Source organism: Gorilla gorilla, chromosome 2 (genome assembly GCF_029281585.2).
Source record: "Gorilla gorilla gorilla isolate KB3781 chromosome 2, NHGRI_mGorGor1-v2.1_pri, whole genome shotgun sequence".
NCBI classification, from domain to species: domain Eukaryota; kingdom Metazoa; phylum Chordata; class Mammalia; order Primates; family Hominidae; genus Gorilla; species Gorilla gorilla.
In genome coordinates, this window is record NC_086017.1 from 197,633,308 (window position 1) to 197,655,801 (window position 22,494).

At 40.1% G+C, this 22,494-nt stretch overlaps 1 protein-coding gene across 1 annotated transcript; it reads right to left on the minus strand.

Annotated features, from left to right (window-relative positions):
• TBCCD1 (TBCC domain containing 1) lies at positions 1-21,268 on the minus strand. The gene is made up of 8 exons (XM_031009286.3): positions 21,180-21,268; positions 17,912-18,290; positions 12,332-12,487; positions 10,323-10,689; positions 8,813-8,999; positions 8,168-8,665; positions 5,058-5,208; positions 1-877 (listed from the first exon to the last, which is right to left on the minus strand). The coding sequence occupies exons 2-7, from the start codon at positions 18,245-18,247 to the stop codon at positions 5,079-5,081; spliced, it is 1,674 nt and encodes a 557-aa protein (XP_030865146.2). The 5' UTR covers positions 18,248-18,290; positions 21,180-21,268; the 3' UTR covers positions 1-877; positions 5,058-5,078.
• Between the last annotated feature and the right edge of the window lie 1,226 nt (positions 21,269-22,494).

Consider the following 22,494-nt stretch of genomic DNA (forward strand, 5'->3'; position numbering starts at 1 on the left):
TTCTTTAGAGTTTGTTTATTGAAAATTTGAAGCAGGAAGTGAAAAATAAAGTTTTTTTACACAATTTCATTAAGTTCCATACTTTAAGGACTAAAATATAGTATAAAACTATTTCTATGTCTATATACCAACAAATCATACTTTCTTTCCAATTATTTTTTAAAAGGAGTAGCAATTTCCTTTTAAATAGTTACAAAAAACTATAAAACTCTTAACTCTAGAAAGAATAAAACTCTTTCATCACACAAATGAAGATACATACTATAGTTGCAAATCTACACTCAGTTGCTTTAATATTAACATACATACAACGGTACTACCTTCACCAACTTTTTCATTTGGGCATCACAAAGATGAGTCTTCTTATGTTCTACAAGCAATATGTTTATACAAAAGTCAGAAGTTTAGTGAAAATTCGGCCTAAACAGTAATAAATGAAAATGGAATGGAAATCAAAGTTCTTAAATAGAACAGAAGGCTGGGCACAGTGGCTCATGCCTGTAATCCCAGCACTTTGGGAGGCCGAGATGGGCGGATCACGAGGTCAGGAAATCGAGACCATCCTGACCAACACGGTGAAACCCCGTCTCTACTAAAAATACAAAAAAAATTGGCCAGGCGTGGTGGCGGGCGCCTGTAGTCCCAGCTACTCAGGAGGCTGAGGCAGGAGAATGGCGTGAACCCGGGAGGCAGAGCTTGCAGTGAGCCGAGATCGCACCACTGCACTCCAGCCTGGGCGACAGAACAAGACTCTGCCTCAAAAAAAAAAAAAAAAAAAGACAGAAAAGTCCCAATGTCTCTTAAGCAGCAATAGCACCTTCCCAATTTAGTTTCAAGATGAGCACCATCCTCCATTTATCCTTGTATTTCCAGGGCCCTGAAGATCAAAGAAAAAATAATATTAATCACTTAATTTTCTATTGCTTCATGTAAATAATTTTAAAACTCTACGTTTAAAAAATCACATAAATTATCAAGGTCAAATGATAGATTAGAGTGATAAAATACACAAAGTTTAAAGTTAATAATATTCCTTTTTGCTAGGTGTAATGTTAGATCATAATAAAAGAGAAATTCATACATGAATGTAAAAAATTGTTAAGCAGTGAAGATTAAACAAAATTTTTTACCCGCTTATAGTTCACATTTCCTTTGCATAATCTCCATCAGATTTGTAATTGTTTTTTTTTTTTTTTAAGAGATAGGGTCTCGCTCTGTTGCCCAGGCTGGAATACAGCAGTGCAATCATAGCTCACTGCAGCTTTGAACTTCTGGGCTCAAGGGATCCTCCAGTCTGTGTCCAGAGTAGCTGGGATTACAGGCATGTGCCACCATGCTCAGCTAATTTTTAATTTTTTTGTAGAGACAGGGTCTCATTATATTGCCCAGGCTGGTCTCGAACTCCTGGCCTCAAGTGATCCTCTCACCTCAGCCTCCCAAAGTGCTGGGATTAGAGGCATAGGCCACTGCGCTCAGCCAAATTGCTAATTCTTAATTCTCAGCATTTATTAATAAATATTGCTAAATTCTTTTTTTTTTTTTTTTTTTGAGACGGAGTCTCGCTCTGTCGCCCAGGCTGGAGTGCAGTGGGGCACTCTCGGCTCACTGCAAGCTTCGCCTCCCAGGTTCACGCCATTCTCCTGCCTCAGCCTCCTGAGTAGCTGGGACTACAGGAGCCTGCCACCACGCCTGGCTAATTTTTTGTATTCTTTAGTAGAGACGGGGTTTCGCCGTGTTAGCCAGGATGGTCTTGATCTCCTGACCTCGTGATCCACCCGCCCCGGCCTCCCAAAGTGCTGGGATTACAGGCATGCTAAATTCTTTAAAAAAAAAATACACCCTTAAGAAACGTAAATATATAAAGCAAAAAATACACTTTTACAGCTTTGGAAAACTGCAATTCCTTTAAAAGTTAAATATATTCCTCACAATTCCACTTCTAGGTATATATCCATGAGAAATAAAAACATGTCTACACAAAAACTTGTACACAAATGTACACAGCAGCATTACTCACAACAGCTGAAAAGTAGACACAAGCCAAATGTCCATCAACTGATCAACAGATAAACAAAATGGTAGATCCCCACGATGGAATATTATCTGGCCATGAAAAAGAATGCAGTACTGATACATGGCTACATGGATGAATCTTGAAAACACTACACTAACTGAAAGAACCCAGACACAAGAAGCCACATGTTATATGATTCCATTTACATAAAATGTCCAAAATGGACAAAGTAGATTAGTGGTGCCAAGGACTAAGGGGAAGAGGAAATGTAGGGGTTGGAGGAATAAGGAGTGGCCTACAATGTGTACGAGCTTTATTTTGAAGGTGATGAAAATGTTCTAGATTTTTTAGTGGTGATAGTTGCACAAACTTCTGAATATACTTAAAAGCTACTGAATTCTTTACTTTAAAAAGGTGAATTTACTTCCCATAATGTTATGTGGTAATATTTTATCTCAATAAAATTTTTAAGAAGTTTTCTCCCACCCTAGACACCCAGTCTCATTCCTCAAAGACAAACACTGTTTATAATTTCTTTATATTCTTTCAAAGATTGTTAGGCATATAATTAGCATATAAATACATTGCATTTGGGGTGTTTCTAGTCTACAGTTTTTTTAAACAATGCCACGTCAAACATCTTCGGTTACAAAATTTCAGTTAGCTAAGAGGAATACATTGAAGAGATCTAATGTACAACATGGTGACTGTTGTTAATAACAATACTGTGTGATCTTGAAAAAAACTAAGAGTAGATTTTAAGTGTTCTCACTGCAAAAATGACAACTATGTGAGGTTCTAATGTTAACTGGCTTGATTTGGCCATTCCACATGCATATATATTTCAAAACATCATGCTGGAAATGATAAATATATACAATTCATCTGTCAATTTAAAAATTAAATAAATAGGCCAGAAGCAGTCGCTCATGCCTGTAATCCCAGCACTTTGGGAGGCCAAGGTGGGCAGATCACCTGAGGTCAGGAGTTTAAGACCAGCCTGGCCAACATGGTGAAACCTCGTCTCTACTAAAAATACAAAAATTAGCCGGGTGCGGTGGCCGGTTCCTGTAATCCCAGCTACTCAGGAGGCTGAGACAGGAGAATCACTTGAACCTAGGAAGTGACGGTTGCAGTGAGCCGAGACCGTGCCACTGCACTCCAGTTTGGGGGACAGAGTGAGACTCCATCTCAAAAATAAATAAATACATAAATTAATTAATTAATTGATCCCTACATACATGAGTTTATCTGTAAGATAAATTCTATTAATAATAAGTGAAACTGCTAAATCAGGGCAGGTGCAGTAGCTCATGCCTGTAATCCCAGCACTTTGGGAGGCCGAGGCAGGAGGACCGCTTTAAGCCAGGAGTTTAAGACCAGCCTGGACAACAAAGTGAGACCCTGTCTCTAAAGAAAAATAAAAAGATCAATTGGGTGTGATGGCATGCACCTGCAGTCCCAGCTGAGACAGGATTGCTTGAGCGCAGGAGTTTGAGGCTGCAGTGAGCTATGATTGTGTCACTGCACTTTAGCCTGTAAGAGAATTAGACCTCATCTCTAGAAAAAGAAAAAAGAAATCGCTGAGTCAGAGAAAATTTGTATTTTTAATTTTGATTCTGTCAAACTGCCCCCCACAGAGGTTACATATACACTTTCCTCAGTGGTAAATGAAATGTTTTGCCAGTATTGTGTACTACCAGCTTTTGCTCTTTGCCAGTCTAATAAAAAATAGTATTTTACATTTCTTTAATTTTAAGTAAGCATTTTTGTGTCTCTAAGTATTTTTCTGTGAACTATCTATTATTGTCCTTTGTCTGTTTTCTAATGCTAGCGTTTAAAAATACTTTAGGCTAGTTCCGGTGGCTCACGTCTGTAATCCCAACACTTTGGGAAGCCGAGGTGGGCGGATGTTCAGGAGTTCAGGAGTTCAAGACCAGCCCAGCCAACATGGTGAAACTACGTCTCTACTAAACATACAAAAATTAGCTGGGCATGGTGGTGCGTGCCTGTAATCTCAGCTACTTGGGAGGCTGAGGCAGGAGAATTGCTTGAACTGGGGGGGCGGAGCTTGCAGTGAACTGAGATTGTGCCACTGCAACTCCAGCCTAGGTGACAGAGGGAGACTCTGCCTCAAAAAAAAAAAAAAAAAAAAAAACTTTAAACTAACACAGTATACTAATCTCTATTAAAAAAGAATACCATATGTTTGGGGCTGGGCGCAGTGGTTTATGCCTGTACTCCCATCACTTCGGGAAGCCAAGGTGAGTGGATCACCTGAGGTCAGGAGTTTTGAGACCAGCCTGGCCAACATGGTGAAACCCAGCCTCTACTAAAAATACAAAAATTAGCCAGCTGTGGTGGTGCATGCCTGTTTTTCCAGCTACTCCAGAGACTGAGGTGCGAGAATCACTTGAACCCAGGAGGCAGAAGCTGCAGTGAGCTGAGATGGCGCCACTGCACTCCAGCCTGGGCGAGAGAGAGAGACTCAGTCTCAAAAAAAAAAAAAAAAAGAATACCATATGTCTGGATTAAATTTACTTCCAGTAAATTTGTTTGTATGCATATTCTCTTCTATTTAATCCATGATCTTCTAGTGTTCAGTAATCAAATCTTCATTTGGATTAATTCTGGTAATTTATTACTGCTAATATGTGTAATTAGCAAAGATCAGCTAATTTGTAAATTGGTTTTTATGAGGGGAATGGAAAAGAGGAAAGGTATTAGAAAGGGAGAATGAAACATAAAACTATGTATGGGGGAATGTGGTATCTTTGGACAGTACAACTTGTGCCAGGCAAAAAGCAAAATAAGACAAAATTTGGCCATTATATTGGCCCCAAATTCTATAGGCTCCATCTGAATATTTTGGTTGGTTTTCTCACTATAAAATATGGTAAATATGGGTACATAAAGGTCTGTGTATGCTGGTAGGAGTGGTAGAAAAAATTTGGGCATGTTTAGTATATAATATTCTGTGCCTCTTTTTTATGCTTGAAAGATTTCCCCAAAAGAATCTGTTTTAAGTGGTATAAATGCCTACCAGTGTTTGCATGTAAGATCCTTATCCAGCTGCTTGTTTGGAGCCTGCTGCAGGGGGTACAAGGCTGTCCAGCTGTTGGCGATGTCCTGTATTAATCAACCATTCATAAAACTTGTTCTCTACCAGTACCTGGAACTGCTTCCTTTGATCCCTAAAATTGCGATTATGAGTAAAAAGAATGTAAGAACATGAATTCATATAAATTGTACTCTAAGCAATTATAAAATATTTTAATAGGATAATGTTAAATGATTATTTGTTATCCTTTTGTTCTCACTGTTCAGAGTACACTGGACACCCCCACCCCACAAAGGATTGATCAGATACAATGTCCTCTTTCTACTTTTTCATTGTCAGATATTTACCAAGGACCAAGTGAACACTGGGTACTGTTCTGACTGATGGGGATAAATGTATAGAGAAAAGACAAGGCCCCTGTTGAAGCAGGATGACACTTCACGACTCCAGAGGGCACCATTCACATTGTGATCTGTGTAATCCATGCTCCTGAAGACTATATATTCTAGTAGGAAAGATAGGTAAAAATAAAATAAATAGGCCGGGCATGGTGACTAACGCCTGTAATCCCAGCACTTTGGGAGGCCAACGCGGGTGGATCGCTTGAGGCCAGGAGTTCGAGACCAGCCTGGCTAACATGGTGAAACCCTGTCTCTACAAAAAATATAAAAATTAGCCAGGCATGGTAGCACATGTTTGTAAGTCCCAGCTACTCGGGAGGCTGAGGCAGGAAAATCGCTTGAACCCAGGAGGTGGAGGCTGCAGTAAGCTAAGATCACACCACTGCACTCCAGCCTGGGCAACAGAGCAAGATGCTGTCTCAAAATAAATAAATACAATACAATACAATAAAAATATAATATAAAGTTAAGTAGTTCTAGGTGCCATGGAGAAAAATAGAGCAGGGTGAAGGAATAGCAATTCTGGAAATGTTATTTCAGAGAAAGAATGGACAGAGATGGCCTCCCTAAGATAATATTTGAGCTTAGGTCTAAATGAAATGATGGAATAAGCAGAATGAGTATTTGGAGAGGAATATACCAGGCAGAAGAGACCAAAAAAAGTACAAAGGCTCCAAAGTGAGAGCGTATTTCACATGTTCATGATAAGAAAGAGAAGAGTAGCTCCTGACAGCCAAGAGCTAGCCTAGCACTGTCAGCTAGGCCTTGGTGTAGGATCTGGACTTGCTATTGTATTCTTTTGTTGAACATAAACAATACCTTAAACCACCACCATTAGACAAAGCCACTCTGGGATGATGATAGACCAAAGAAAGAACAAGATCACTCCGTAATCGTATCTCAGTTCAGAAACCCCCACACCAACCTCCAAAAAAATGTTGTGACCCAAACCATAAAATCACCAAACATTCCTTTCCTGGAGGAGTGGCTACTTCTTTACAATTATAGTTTTAGCTCTTCCTTCCTTCCTCCTGCCTTAGATATAAAAGTTATTAAACTGTCAAATCACAGAGTACTCTCACTTCCAGATAGTCCTGCTTCCTAGAACTCTCCCCCAAATCATTAACACAAGCCAAAATCCAACGATAAGTTCCTTTTAACACCTGTTTACTGAGTTGAAACACAGTTTTCCATGTTCCCCAACCTTTTACTGAGATGAAACACACTTCTCTCCCTCCTTGCCATGAGTCAACACAATCCACCTTTGTTCTATAGATGTGTTCCTGGTGGTCTTTGGTCAGAGGGCAGTGATTAAGTAATAGAAAGATGACTGCTGTATGCCGGGAAGTAGGAAATGAGGAAAAGAACGGCAGAAATTGAGGAACAGAGAGCCTGGTAAGTATGGTAAAGGCTTTGGATTTTATTTGAAGTATGATGGGAGGCCATTAGAGGGGTCAGAGCAGGGAAATGACATGATGTAATCACTGTTAAAAGGATCACACTGGCAATTTGTTTCAAACTGATTTCTGTCTTCCTATATTCCCAAAGTTAAACTGACTACTTTCATTGTTTCTGGGATCACTGTGGATCTCACCACTTGAAAACACTGACTCAGAGTCAGCATTTATTAAGTGCTTACATCCCACAGTCTGCACATGTATATGTAGGAGCTTTTCACATGTAAGAGAATCTAAGCACTTCATCGTTTCTTGGCCTTTTGGCTGAGATCAAGTGTAGAGAATCTAACCATTTAAATACTAGAACCATTCAAACAACAGAATTGCTTTAAAAGAATGTTTTTTCATGATCATCCATTTTTACAACACATTATTATAATGTTATTATTGTACAGTATGATATGGTATGACAATACTTGAAAGAAAACAATGAAGACACTAGAGGCATTTAAGAACCTCTGGTTACTGAGAAGCCAGAACAGAGGAAAAAAAAGAACCTCTGGAACCAGGTTGATTAGGTGTGAATCCTGGCTCCTGTGTGACTTTGGGTAAAGTACTTAATTCCTCAGTTCTTCGGTTTCCTCACCTGTAATAAGGTGTTATTACAAAGAATAAATGAGTTAGTACATAGAAGGTACCTAGAATGGTACTGGATTATGTAGCATACTCTATGTATGATTTTTTAAGTTCATGTAAGTCTTATATTTGCCAACTAAACTTTAGCTTCTTAAGAAAAGGGAGTCTAATACTGGATATTTACCCACTCCCATCCCCAACCTAACAGTGTTTGAAATACTAATTTGAAATCCAAACCTTAATTTAAAAACACATTACTTTTTTTTTTTGAGACAGAGTTTCACTCTTGTTGCCCAGGCTGGAGTGCAATGGCGCGATCTTGGCTCACTGCAACCTCCGCCTCCTGGGTTCAAGCAATTCTCCTGCCTCAGCCTCCCACATAGATGGAATTATAGGCACATGCCACCACACCCAGCTAATTTTTGTATTTTTAGTAGAGACGGGGTTTCACCATGTTGGCTAGGCTGGTCTCAAACTCCTGACCTCAGGTGATCCACCCACCTCGGCCTCCCAAAGTGCTGGGATTATAGGCGTGAGCCACCGCGCCCAGCCTTACATTTTTTATTACTTTAGCACAGCTGTAAAAATGTGCAGACTAATTTGTTTCTCCATGGAGTTTCACAAAAAACACAAACTGTTACTTGTAAAAAATACTCACTTTGTCAAATGAGCCTCCTTCACAGTTTTCTGCCAGATCTGTATCTTCTGTTCTCTTTGACCCAGTGCTTTCTGATATACAGATGGAAGACCCCCGGGTATCTCTGTTGTGTCCCCTTCCATTTCAAAGGGAATAATAAATACATAGAATTCACAAGGTGGTAAAAGCTGGAAGACTCTTGTGTTGCTGTTCTCTCTGCACACAACCATTGGATTATCCCAATAGTTAGGCACTGTAGCAAGGCCAGTCCTGGCCATATGGTCCTCTAGCATTGGGTAATGGGTATGAAAAGGGGCAAAAGTTACTGTCTGGTTCCCAGAGAGAATAAGTGGGCGTGTAGGCGTCAGAATGTGAAAGATGCAACCTGTTGTAGAAGAGATGGACAAACGATGGCAAACAGCAATGACTTTAACATTGTCACAACCGTGGAGGTGAAGTGTAGTCCCTACAGGGCCCAAGACAAAGATGCTATTCCTGCACTTCTCAATTGTCACAGATCTGAAAAAAAGGAAAAAATGAGGTAAAGTCCTCTGAATAAGATTTTAAAAATTCGACTAAAATATTATTATCTGATGGCAAAAAAAGAATCAGTCACAGTCCAAAGAAAATGTCAGAACATCAGAACACCATGAAAACTGTGCTTACCGTAAGGGAGAGAGCAGATATATAAAAGATTCGTTGCAACGATGAATCTTTACATGTGCCCCCACCAGAGTATCTGAGCTCTTAGCCAGTGTCTGCTTGTAAACCTGGCTCATCACTACCAGTCGGTGCATCCTGGGGGCCACATGAGTATTACAAGCAATCTTAGCTCTTTTGGTGGTCCCTTCAACTATTTAAGAAAACATATAAACAGATGAGACAGTATCAAATCAAAGAAAAACAAACAAACATATGAGGTTACACGTCTACACGTATATATGTCTCAAATTAGATACCACATGTAGGGACAAAAATGTTAGATCTGGGCTTTGGATAGAGGTATTTGCTATACTGTTCTCTATTCCTTTCTGTATGTTTGGAATTTTCATTTTTGTTATAAAAAAATTTTAAAACCTATAATGAATTTAAGATTGCCTATAAGTCTAAGATACTTTTTCGTGTCTACGCTTCAAGTTAAGGTCTATGCCTAAGGTCATATGGCTAGTAAGTGGCAAAGCTGTCCTAACTCAAATATCTTCTCCTCCAAGATGCTTTACTTTATCATCCCAAACATAATTCACCTCTCTAAATTACCATAATATTAATTCTGTACCCTTCCTAACTTACCACATTATCCCATTAATCCTATTTGAGTTCATGCCTTTTTTTCTTCTTTTTTGTGAGACGGAGTCTCACTCTGTCACTCAGGCTGGAGTGCAGTGGTGCAATCTCAGTTCACTGTAACCTCCACCTCCCAGGTTCAAGAGATTCTCCTGCCTCAGCGTCCTGAGGAGCTGAGATTACCAGTGCATGCCACCATGCCTGGCTAATTTTTGTATTTTTAGTAGAGCTGAGGTTTCTCCATGTTGGCCAGGCTGGTCTCGAACTCCTCACCTTCCGCCCACCTCAGCCTCCCAAATTGCTGGGATTACAGGTGTGAGCCACTGCACCCAGCCTGAGTTCATGTCTTTACTCCTAAGATCATTACTACCTGAGAGCACATCTTCCTATCACACACAGTGTGTCGCACAAACTGACACTCAAAAAATATGTGCAGGTTCTCCTAACACAGTCACACCATTACGTGACTGCCTTCTCAGACTGTACTTCCCTGCAAGCCACTGGGACACCCTTGTAAACAATACTGGTGAAATGTTGGGAGGTCACATGAGTATGCTATTATTATTCTTCTTTTAAAACATTTCTTGTTTATTTTTATTACATACATTTACTTTTATTACACATGTACCAGGTACATAATATATGGTTATTTAGAAAAATAACAGTAAAAGAAGATAAAAATAATTTGTAATCCTACTATCATTTTTAATATTTTAGTATAATCCTTGAGAGAAAAAGTCATGCACAAAAGACAGATGTTCCTTTTTCTCTTTTATAGGAGCAGTATCTTTTAGGTCTTCTAGAGAAGACACGAGACCACTAATATATTAGAAAACACTAGGTTCCTTAACTTGTCGTTCAATTTAATGTAGATTAAAATATTAAAAAATACCTTGATGAGCCCAAGCCAATTTCTTTCCAGACTTGAGGCAAGCTGATGTACCAAATGGATTCCCAGTCAAACAGGACCTCAACCAGGTTTCCAGTTTGTAGAAAGAGAAAGTCTTAGAGATCTTTGAGAAGCCACTATCTGCATGCAGTGGTTGCCACAGTGCAAGTTCATGAAGTGGATAGATCTTCCTGGCTCTACTTATTGTACCTTCAATAAGGAAGCTGAGCGCCACAACAGCTTCTCGAGACACTAGACTACTATGGGTTGAATGAAATGATGCAGTGAGTTGTTTTGGATCTAAAAGCAGCTCGAGGAGATCAGACAGATGATCATAGACAAAAGCTTGGTGACTGTAATCATTCCAGTTCTAAAAAAAAGTTAAAAGAAAGCACTCTTAATAAAGAGATTCCACAAGATCTAAAATTTCTATATTTTAATTATTTTGTATTTATACTCTGCCTCATCCCCCAAAAGGAATTAGGTAGTTATATAAACCTTATAAAGGTGATCCGCCCGGCTTGGCCTCAGAATTTCTAATCCCTTAGAATTCCAGTTCATTAACAAGCATGATGGCTATTCCAGTCCCAATGTCAAATGCGTTTTTAGTTCAAACACCTATCACCAATGCATAATTTCTTCCTGGGGGAACTGACTGGCCCAGGTCATCACTTTAAATCTGGCCAATTTCAAATGTATAGCAATAAATGGGCTACTCAAGTGTCCACCCCGGTCCAATCAGTTACTCAGAGAGGTCGTGCTGTAGTATAAACCAAAGTCACCATTTATTGGTGCTTACTATGCAACAAGTCCCATGCTAATATATTACTGAAGTCTCATAGTCATTTAGAAACATGCATTATTATCCTCACTTACAGAAGGGAAGCCAAGGCCTAGAGAAGTTAACTGACTTGCCTAAAATCGTATGACTAAATGATAATAAATGATAGAGGCAGAAATGAATGGAGGCTACCTTGGCTCAAAACACCATCTCCTAACAGTGCCCATTCTGCAGGAACTACATGTGGAGAGAGAGGTAGTGACTGGTATCTCTAATACATCTGGGCTTGAACATTCTGAATTTAAGCTATAGCTAGGGCATCTATATAAAGCGGTAACTATAAAGCAAGAGCTCTGGGAAGGACACAAAGTTGGGAGTCACTGAGATATATGAAGTCGTAGGAATATAAAGAATTACACTGAATGAATAAGTTAAGAGAGAAGGGAAAATTGACCCAGACAGAATAGCTGCTTGTAAGGGCCAGGGGAGAGAAATGTATGAAAGAAAGTGAGAAGAGAGAGTTAGAAGCAAAACCAAGAGTAATAGCATCATGGAATATAAAGGAGGAGAGACTTATTAAAAAGGAGATTAGAAAAGTTCCAAATAGCAAAGAGATATTTTTTCTTAGCTTTAGAACATTTTTAAAGAGCTTGTACATGGCATTAATACTGAGGCCTACATTTTACTTAAAGTTTTTCAATATACTTACACAAGAACAAGTAAAAATATTTTGGTTTTCTTTACAAAAACAGAAAGAAAAAAGCAATAAGACATCCTCTAAAATTCACAATGTGAGGCAGTTAAATTTAGCTTCTGGGTTGTCACGTATGTAATTACTTAAACAACATGAGAAGATATTTTTATAATTTTTTTTCAGTAGATTTCAAAAGATTTTGCAAGTACTCCATCTTCTTGATGCTCCTTAGTCACATAAGTTGATTCGCATTGATTGACATGTTGAAAATGGCAATGCTAATTGAACATAGTGATGATCTGCCCACAAATCAGCAAGTGGTTTTCCTACCAGTGAAGGCACTGCAACCAGTTCTCTATTGTGATTAAGACTGTACACACTGATTTTGTTTTATAATTTAAAAAAAAAGTGAAAAACAAAAAAAGCCATCAAATCACTGGCTTATGTAAGAAATTCCATCATAATTTTTAATGCAAGTGAACCATCTCCCACACAAATTGTCCCTTTTAGAGAATGAGATCAAGATATAAGGAGTACCTTATTATGACAATTAGATTTTTCAGTCAGGTCAGGAGACTGAGATCTGTTTCTGGGACTGGGCCACTCTTCGCCAATCAAAGATGTCCTTAGGGAGACCTTGTTCAACTGTTGAATGTATAAGAAGAGCAGAAACTGTAGCGTGTCCACTGAAAGCTGTCCAAGAAGAAAATAAAAGATGAACAGACGTTTTAAAACATCAACCACTAGTCTAACAACTAAGTAGACATAGTAAATTCACAAGTTGGCTGATCCTAAAATAACCAACTTAGAAACATTGCCAGTTTTGATATGTATGTCTCTGGTACCCAGATGTAAGAGTTTCTTTTTCTTTTCGTTTTGAGACAGAGTTTCACTCTTGTCGCCCAGGCTGGAGTGCAATGATGTGATCTCAGCTCACTGCAACCTCCGCCTTCCTGGTTCAAGCGAGATTCTCCTGCCTCTGCCTCCTGAGTAGCTGGGATTACAAGCATGTGCCACCACGCCCAACTAATGTTTTTGTATTTTTAGTAGAGATAGGGTTTCACCATGTTGGCCAGGCTGGTCTTGAACTCCTGACCTCAGGTGATCTGCCCGCTTTGGCTTCCCAAAGTGCTGGGATTACAGGCGTGAACCCCTGTGCCTGGCCAAGAGTTCCTAAAACTAATTAAAGTGGAATAATGTACCTTCACAGAAAGCTGTGTAACATCTATGGCTATAGAAATTATCTCTCAAAACTGATGAAAGGATGTAGTACATACTTTAAGTACATTATTTCAGAAGTTTAAACTTACAATTTTAAAAAAACCAACCTTAGTAATTTGAATAAATAAGTAGATGGAAGTAAGAAAGAAGAAAATTCAGTTAAGACAGAGGTCTAACTTAAGACTCACAAACCTATCAAGAAAGTTTAGGATACCAGTGCAATACCTGAAATTGTATGTAATTTTTTGGTATATGTGCATTTTTCAAGGGAGTAGGCCTCAGGTTTTCAGCAAATTCTTAAAGGGGTGTTTCACTTAAAGACAAAAACACTGTTGGTCTGATAGATGTATAGTCATTTCTTATTCAAGGAAGGGTGTGATTGAAGCTCACGACTTGAAGCCCCTGATTACCCTCAGCTACCCACCCCCATACAGGAGAGGCAAAAAAGTAAAGTAATACATCTGGGTCTACAGCTATATTCACTCTGATTCCCAACCTGGCTAAAAACACTATCATCTGAGAAACTTAAAAGTACAGATTCTCAGGATCACCCAGACCTATTTAATCAACTAACAACGTGAAGCCCCATGAATTTGTATATTTTATAAATTTTTACTTTCTTAATTGAACTTCTGAGATAACTGCAGATTGAGATATAGTTGTGAGAATTCACACAGAAAGATCCCATGTACCCTTTACCCGCCTTGCCAAACTATAGGACAATATCACAATCAGGATATTGACACCGATACAGTCAAGATACGAGAACATTTCCATCAACAGAACAATCTCTCATGTTGCCCTTCTACAGCCATATGCACTTCTCTGTCCCACTCACCCCTTCTTAGGCCCTTAGCAACCACTTACTTGTTCTCCATCTCTATAATTTTATTATTTCAAGAACATTAGGTAAATAGAATCATATAGTATGTAACCTCTTGGGATTGGCTTTTTTCACTAAGTGTAATTCCCTGATTTTATATATACTTCCATTTTAAACAATTATTTGTTACATTATCATTATTTCTTCATGGAGACTATAGGATCCTTGCCTTTTCCATTTTTATACTCCTAGTAACTAGCAAAGCATCTGGTACATAAAAAGCACTCAAAAAATCTGGAACTTCCTGAAGGTTTTATTCATCTCTATATGTCCAGCATCCACTACTATACCGAGTACATAGTAGATAATAAATATTTGATTAATGAATAAATGTACTGCCCTTTCCCTCTTCACTGCTTGACAAACTTCTTTTCAATTTCCAAAACGTTATTTAGATATGACCCTATACGGCAGAGACTGCTAGATGCTTACTACTTTTTTTCTTCTTCCTGGGTATGTAATTAGATGGCATTTCCCATCTTCCCTTGGAGTTAGATATGGCATAAATGAATTACAGCAACTGAATGTGAATGAATTTATCTTTATCACTTTCAAGCCTAATAATAAAACTCTCAAAAGAAATGGAAGCAAAAGGACTCTGAGGCCCCAGTGGGCATGGCTGTGGCAAATTGTATTATTATTTGCTATTGCTCACTTTCAAATTCTCTAAGAGGCTTATACAGCCCTACCCATGGCCATGGGATTTTCCTTATCTCCTGAAAGGTGGTTTACCTTCCCATCTTGATGGGAATAATGCCTTAGCCAATGGAATAAAAGTAGTCTTAGTTTATGTCAAATCTGAGCAAAAGTTTTAAGAGGCATCATGAGTCCAGAAACAAACTCACACATATATGGTCAACTAATTTTCCACAAGAGTGTCAAGAATACAAAACGGAGAATAGTCTCTTCAATAAATGATGCTGAGAAAACTGGATCTACAAATGCAAAAGAATGAAATTGGGACCAAAGCTTATACCATACACAATCAACTCAAAATGGATGAAAGACTTAAATGTAAGGGGTGAAATGGTAAAACTCCTGGAGAAAAATAAGGAAAAAGCTCCTTGACATTGGTCTTGGTAATGATTGTTTGGATATGACACCAAAAGCACAGGCAACCAATGCAAAAATAAGTTGAATTATATCAAACTAAAAAGCTTCTGCACAACTAAGGAAACAATCAACAGAAGAAAAGGTAAACCATGTATCTGGTAAGGGGTTAATATCTAAAATATATAATGAACTCCTGCAGCTCAATAGCAAGAAAAACCAAATAACCTAATTAAAAAATGGACTATGGACCTGAATAGACATTTCTCCAATGAAGACATACAAATGGCCAACAGGTATACGAAAAGGTGCTCAACATCACTATTCATTAGAGAAATATAAAGCAAAACTACAATGAGGTATCACCTCACACTTGTTAACAAAAGATTAACAAGTATTAGTAAGGATGTGAAGAAAAGGGAACCCTGGCACACTGTCGGTGAGAATGTAAACTGGTACAGCCATTATAAAAAATAGGGCCGGGCGCAGTGGCTCATGCCTGTAATCCCAGCACTTTGGGAGGCCGAGGCAGGCGGATCACGAGGTCAGGAGATTGAGATCATCCTGGCTAACATGGTGAACCCCATCTCTACTAAAAAATACACAAAACTAGCCGGGCGTGGTGGTGGGTGCCTGTAGTCCCAGCTACTCAGGAGGCTGAGGCAGGAGAATGGTGTGAACCTGGGAGGTGGAGCTTGCAATGAGCTGAGATCGCGCCACTGCGCTCCAGCCTGGGCGACAGAGCGAGACTCCGTCTCAAAAAATAAATAAATAAATAGTATAGCGGTTTCTCAAAAAATAAAAAAGAGAACTACCATACGATCTAGCAATCCCACTTCTGGGTATTTATCCAAAGGAATTGAAATCAGGATCCTACAAATACCTGCACTCCCATGTTCATTGCAGCATTATTGATAATGGCCAAGATATGGAAGCAGCCTAAATGTCCACAGATGGATGACTAGATAAAGAAAACTTGGCATGCATATATAATGGAGTACCATTTGGCCTTAAAAAAGAAAGAAATCATGTTGGGTACAGTGGCTTATGCCTGTAATCCCAACACTTTGGGAGGCTGAGGTGGGAGGATCACTTGAGGCCAAGAGTTCAAGACCAGCCTGGGCAACACAGTGAGATCCTGACCTCTATGAAAAAAATACAAAAATTTGCCAGGCATGATAGCACACACCTGTAGTCCTAACCACTCAGGAGGCTGAGGTGGAAGGACTGCTTGTGCCCAGAAATTCCAGGCTGTAGTGAGCTATGATTACATCCCTGTACTCCAGCTTGGGCAACAGAGTGAGATCTTGTCTCTTAAAAACAGAAAGAGAGAGAAATCCTGCCATTTTCAACAACATGGATGGACCTGGAGGACATTATGCTAAGTAAAACAAGCCAGACACAGAAAGACAAAGCTATGTAATCTCACTTATATGTGGAATCTAAAATAGTCAAACTCATAAAAACAGACAGAAGGGTGACTGACAAGGGCTGGGAGGAGGGGGAAATGGGGAGGTTGATGGTCAAAGGCTACAAAGTTTCCGTTATGCAAGAAAATTAAGTTCTGAAGATCTACTCTACAGCATACCGCCTAGAGATAACAATTACATGTTGTATACTTAAAATTCTCTAAGACAGTAGATCTTATGTTAAGTGTTCTTAACACATACACACACAAAATAACAAGCATGAAAGAGGAGGGGGAAACTATGGGGGGTGATGGGTATGTCTATGTCCTTGACGGTCATGATGGTTTCACAGCATATACTTATCCCCGAACTGATTGAGCTGTATACATAAAATAAGAATTTAAAAAAAGACATCATGAGTTTCCCCCATTCTGTTGATCTTCCCTTCTGTTATAAGAATGGGAATGATCTACACAGAAGCTATTTCTTTAGCCTGTGTCCCTAAATGGGGAAACACGGAGCCTGGACAAATGCCATAGCAAAAATGAAGCCCACATGTAAAATGGACAAGAAATAAACCTTTTCCCCTGTAAGCCACTGGAATTTCATCTGTTTGTTCTTAATGAATGAAATCAGCTTTTAACAAAGCTGATTAACAGTGACTCCAAGTGATAGAAGCATGGATCCCTGGTCATTGCTTGGATGACAGCAGCCCAGAGATTTGTCCAACCAGGAGCACCTGTGTTAGATTGCTGCCTGAATGAGAAATAAACTGTTACTGTTCTAAGCCACTGAAATACTGGGTTGTCTATTACTATAATCAGCCTACTTGATTAATATACTTTCTCTGTGAAGTCTTTCCTTATCACTGAAATAAATCATTCTTTATTCAATTTCTGTACTTTGTGTATTCTTTTATTATACATATCACACTATTAAATAGCATCTTTTTTTAATACCAGCTTCCTCTACTAGTCCATAAGCTCCATGAGGGCTGAGATGCTATCCTAATCATCTTTGAATCCCATCATGTAGCAGATGTTCATTTTAAAATAGTCAGGTGCTCTGACTGTAACATATCAGTTGTTCATAACACTCATTCACCCCAAACTCTTTTTAAAGTCAGTAAAATATTTCCCTTTTTCAATAACAGGGTCTCTGTAACATTACTGCTTTGGGAGTAGGTGAGTAAGGTCTGGTAAGTAAGGACTAATTCATTGAATACATGAAATACTGCCAAACTGGAACTACTAAAACTCAAATGATAACTTGAGATTACAATGGCCATTAGCCTAAAACCTAAAATTTTACAGCTAATACAAAAATTAAGAATGGTTTATTGGGCCAGACATGGTGGCTCATGCCTGTAATCCTAACATTTTGGGAGGCCGAGGCAGGAAGACTGCTTGAAGCCGGGAGTTCAAGACCAGCCTGGGCAACAAAGTGAGACTCTGTTTCTATCTAAAAATTGTAATAAGCAAAAACATTTTTTAATTTAAAAAAGAATGGTTTCTTTCCAAAAGTAATTAAGTATACACACATATCAATCCGTACCTGATTTCTCTGCTTTTCAACTTCCTCCTCAGACATGCAGTTGGACAGAACCTCAGACCATTCCAGGCGCTCCTCAGGTGTCTTCATTGAAAGACTATCAAATATTTCGAAGTAAAGCCACGCCAGGTCCTTGGCCAATTGCAGCTTCCCACAAGCGATGTGCCTCCATGTAGACCAGTAGAGGCGCGGGTAAGCTCCTTCTGTGGCCCGGATTTGCACATAGGTGGATATCTTCCTGAGATAGTGAAGACTAAGCTTGGATGGAGGGGGGACCTGCAAGGCACCCACTATAAAGGGTTCTGCTTTCACCCAGAGGAGAACTCTGGACTGATCCATATTATCTCTAAGGACATCAGGGTGAAAAGGCTTCTTTGCATACCTAGGAAACAAAGTTTCTTCATAAACTGATTTGAAACAAGTCTCATTTATGCATTTTTTCTTGGAAGGTGACCCCTCTCTCTCAACTGCGTCATATGTACTACATCATCAGCTTAAAAGGCAGCTCTAGTTCACCAACCAAGAGCAGAACAGTTTTTTTAATCAGATCTCATTATAATCTGAGAAAAAAATTGTGATAAAACAAAATTATCTTACTTGAATTGTTAGAAATCCTTGTTTTAGGAAGTGTGTGTAGATGCATGAAGTCTGAGTGAGATCCCAGGAAGAAAAGGAATGAGGGGAAAAAAGTCATCCTATCACAGGAAACCTCTTTCTACTCTGAGGGGGAACACTGTTCAAAATAAGGGAAATACATTTCACAGAGTTAAATCACTTACACAGAAGACAGTTGGTTAAAGATCTGGACATGTTAGCTGAGCATATAAATTCAATATGAAGTGCTAATGTGAGGCAGCAGGCAAGAATGCTAATGTAAATGTAGACTGCAAGAATAGATCAGGAGAAGTTACAGCATCTTTATTCTCTATAACAGTGAACCCACTCTAGCATATTTGATCCTGCTCAGTTCAGGTGTGATTTTTTAGATTTTTTTTTGTTGTAACAATGATACATGATTTTTATGGAATATTTATAAAATACAAAAACAGGGAACCATCCACAATCCCACAAGTAAAGGGCAACAAATTGATATTTTATTGTATTTCCTTCTTCTTCTTCTTCTTTTTTTTTTTTTGAGATGGAGTTTCCCTCTGTTGCCCAGGCTAGAGTGCAGTGGCATGATCTCAGCTCACTGCAACCTCCACCTCCCAGGTTCAAGCGATTCTCATGCCTCAGCCTCCCCAGTAGCTGGGACTACAGGCGTCCACCACCACACCTGGCTAATTTTTGTATTTTTAGTAGAGATGGGGTTTAACTATGTTGGCCAGGCTGATCTCAAATTCCTGACCTCAAGTGATCCCTCGCCTCAGCTTCCCAAAGTGCTAGGATTACAGGCTTGAGCCACCATGCCTGGCCTCTTTGTCTTTTTTCTACACATAAATTAGATGTTAGTTTTTGAATTTTCACAGTTGTGATGTTATATACACAATTCTGTACTGTTTCAAAAGCTTTATAGTATTCTAAATAAATGTATCCCATTTTATTCAACTCTTCTCCCATTTTTAGACACCTTACTAGGTTTCAGATTTTTCACAAAAACAACATAGGCAAAATACTGATCATTATTGAAGTGGGGTAATGGGGTACATGGGGGGCTCACTGATTCTATTTTTGTGTATGTTAAAAAATTTCATTACAAAAGTTCAAATGTTGTCACCAGTGTAAATAATGCTATCACTACCATCTTTCTTCATATTTTCTGCATTACGAATTATTTCTGTGTGAAAATTTTCAGATGTACTTTTGTGAAATGAAGTAATTGACATTTCTAAAGCTTGTGAAATATATCCTTGTTGCTTCCAAATGATATTATCAAATTGTACCATCCTTTGACTCTGGAACCTACTTCACTGTGCACTCCTCAACATTAGCAACATCATTTTTTTAAAAATATAAAAACTAATTTAAAAAATCAATTATATGACTGATGAAAATTTTATTGCTATTATTATATTTTGCATTTGATTCTAAGAAAACTGTGCTTCTCTTTTTTTTTTTTTGAGACGGAGTCTCGCTCTGTTGCCCAGGCTGGAGTGCAATAGCTCGATCTCGGCTCATTGCAACCTCCACCTCCCAGGTTCAAACGATTCTCCTGCCTCAGCCTCTCGAGTAGCTGGGATTACAGGCTCCCGCCACCACGCCAGGCTAATTTTTGTATTTTTTTAGTACAGACAGGGTTTCACCATGTTGGCCAGGCTGGTCTTGAACTCCCTGACCTCAGGTGATCCGCCTGCCTTGGCCTTCCAAAGTGCTGGGATTACAGGCGTGAGCCACCGCACCCGGCCTGCCAACTGTGCCTCTCTCGAGAATCATCTGTTCGGAAAAATAACTGACATCAATCGAGTGCTTACTATGTACCAGGTAGCATGCTCATGATTTTGCATACTTCACCTCCTTTCATCCTCACAACCACCTGGAGATACAGTACTTAAGACTGTACACATTTTCGATGAAGAAAAAATGAGGCTTAGCGAAGTTAAGAGATTTCCCTAAGGACACCTACTTAGCTGGCACAGCCCTAGATTAGGATTCAGGTCTGACTTGAGAACTGCATTACTATAAATGTACTCTAGAAATCCAGTTTTGGGAGAATCTCTTAAAAACGGGAGTGAATCCAGAAGAGAATTTCCAGAATAAAGAGCCTTAGACAGGAAGCCAGGTGAAAGAACCAGGGAGAGTAAACTCAAAAGAAGGGCGTGGAAGGGCAAAAGGCAGCTGTCTTCCAATGTGGAGAGACTGGAGTCGTTTTGAGTAAAACCAGACGATAAAAGTTAGGCAAGGAAGACCTTGGTTCTCTCCAAAATGTAAAGAGGCTGCTCTGTGAGGTACTGAGCCCCTGTCAACAGCCAGATCCCAGAGATGAGCCCTCCATTCTAACTCCGAGAATCGAGAGGGCTCAATCCGTAAACAAACATAAACTGGGGCTCTGACCCTGGCGGTGCCCTGAGGTTAAGGTTTTTCAGGTCGGGAGATCGGCGTGGGTCCAAGGCGGTTGTCCTGGGGCTTCGCCGCCACCTTGGACGCGATCCGGGGTGGGACTCTGCGTGGGCCGCCCCAGCGTCGCGACCGGACTTCAGGAACACAGACGCTCACGCTGACAGGGTCAGTAGCTGACCCGAGACGCGGTAAGCGCGAAGGCAGCCTCCTCGACCCAAGCCTGAAGCCTGACTAACCCACACCGCCCTCCCCGGCGCACCCAGTGCGCGGTTACCTGCTAATGCAGGGGCCGCTCCGCCGCACTTCGCGCGCCGCCGCGCCCCGCGTCCGCTCGCCTGGGCCCGCCCCTCACCCTCCTCCGCGCGCCGCCGCCGTGCCCACTGCGCAAGCGCGAGGCCCCGCACCACCGAGACCTGGCGGACCCCGTTGCTAGAGCGGCAGATTGCGGCTCAAGCGTCTGAGAAAATCTAGGCTGGGGTCGAGAGTCCGCAACAGTGGCACCTGGAGCTAGACCCACCGCTTTCTGGTGTCGCGCCTTTCAACCCGGGGGGGGTAGGAAGCTTTCTGTTGCTCCGCATAACTGTGGTCAGCTAATAGCTGCTGGTAAGATCAGCACGCTTTCATCAGAAATGCTACTAATACTAATGGCAGTTTGCATTTATAGAGCACTTACTATGGTCTCAGCACTGTGTAAAGCAACTTTATGTATATTTCCTAAGTCTTGTCAAGAGCCCTTTAAGTATATTCGTTTTACTGATGAAGAAACTAGGGCGTAGAAAGGTGAAAATAACACAACCCTAAGGTCACACAAGAGATGGAGCCAAGATTCAAACCCAGGGCGTCTGAAGCGAGACTGGCACTCCCTGCAGCCCCTCGGTGTCAGCTCCTTAACTCTGTTAGCTTTCCTGCCGTGTTTCCACCTTCATGAAGCTTTTTCAGATTACCTGGCAGAAGCAATCACTCCTTAACTCTGTTAGCTTTCCTGCCGTGTTTCCACCTTCATGAAGCTTTTTCAGATTACCGGGCAGAAGCCATCACTCCTTCCTTTAAACTTCCATTTCAGAATTTCTGGACATTTCCTGCTTTTTTTAGTTCCTTTATGGCCTCTCTAGGTGTGATAGATACAAAGGTAAATTAGACCGTAAAATGCAATTTAGTTCCTCTTTTGTGTGGCCATTGTCCCTACTGGGTATCTTCCTGAAAGCAGGGGCTTCAAATTTACACGTACCTGGGTTAGGATCCAGGCTGCACCACTTACTAGCTCAGTGACCCTGCTGTTATTTGTTGAGTACCACTGTGTGTCTGGCACAGTGGTACGCACTAGAATGACAGGAGTGAACAAAACAGACAAGGTCCTTGCTTTCTTGGAGTGTATAACAGGGAGAATAGACAATACATATTAAGGAATAAAATAAGATAATTTCAAATAGTGAAAAATGCTATGAAAATTGGGGCGGGGGGTCAGGGAAGGCCACTTTGTGGTGCCAAATTTGAGCTGAGGTCTGAAGAGTAAGAAGCCAGCCATACAATGATCACCATCCAAGTAACTTTGACTCAAAAGTACTTCAGCACCTACTCCATGCCAGGCA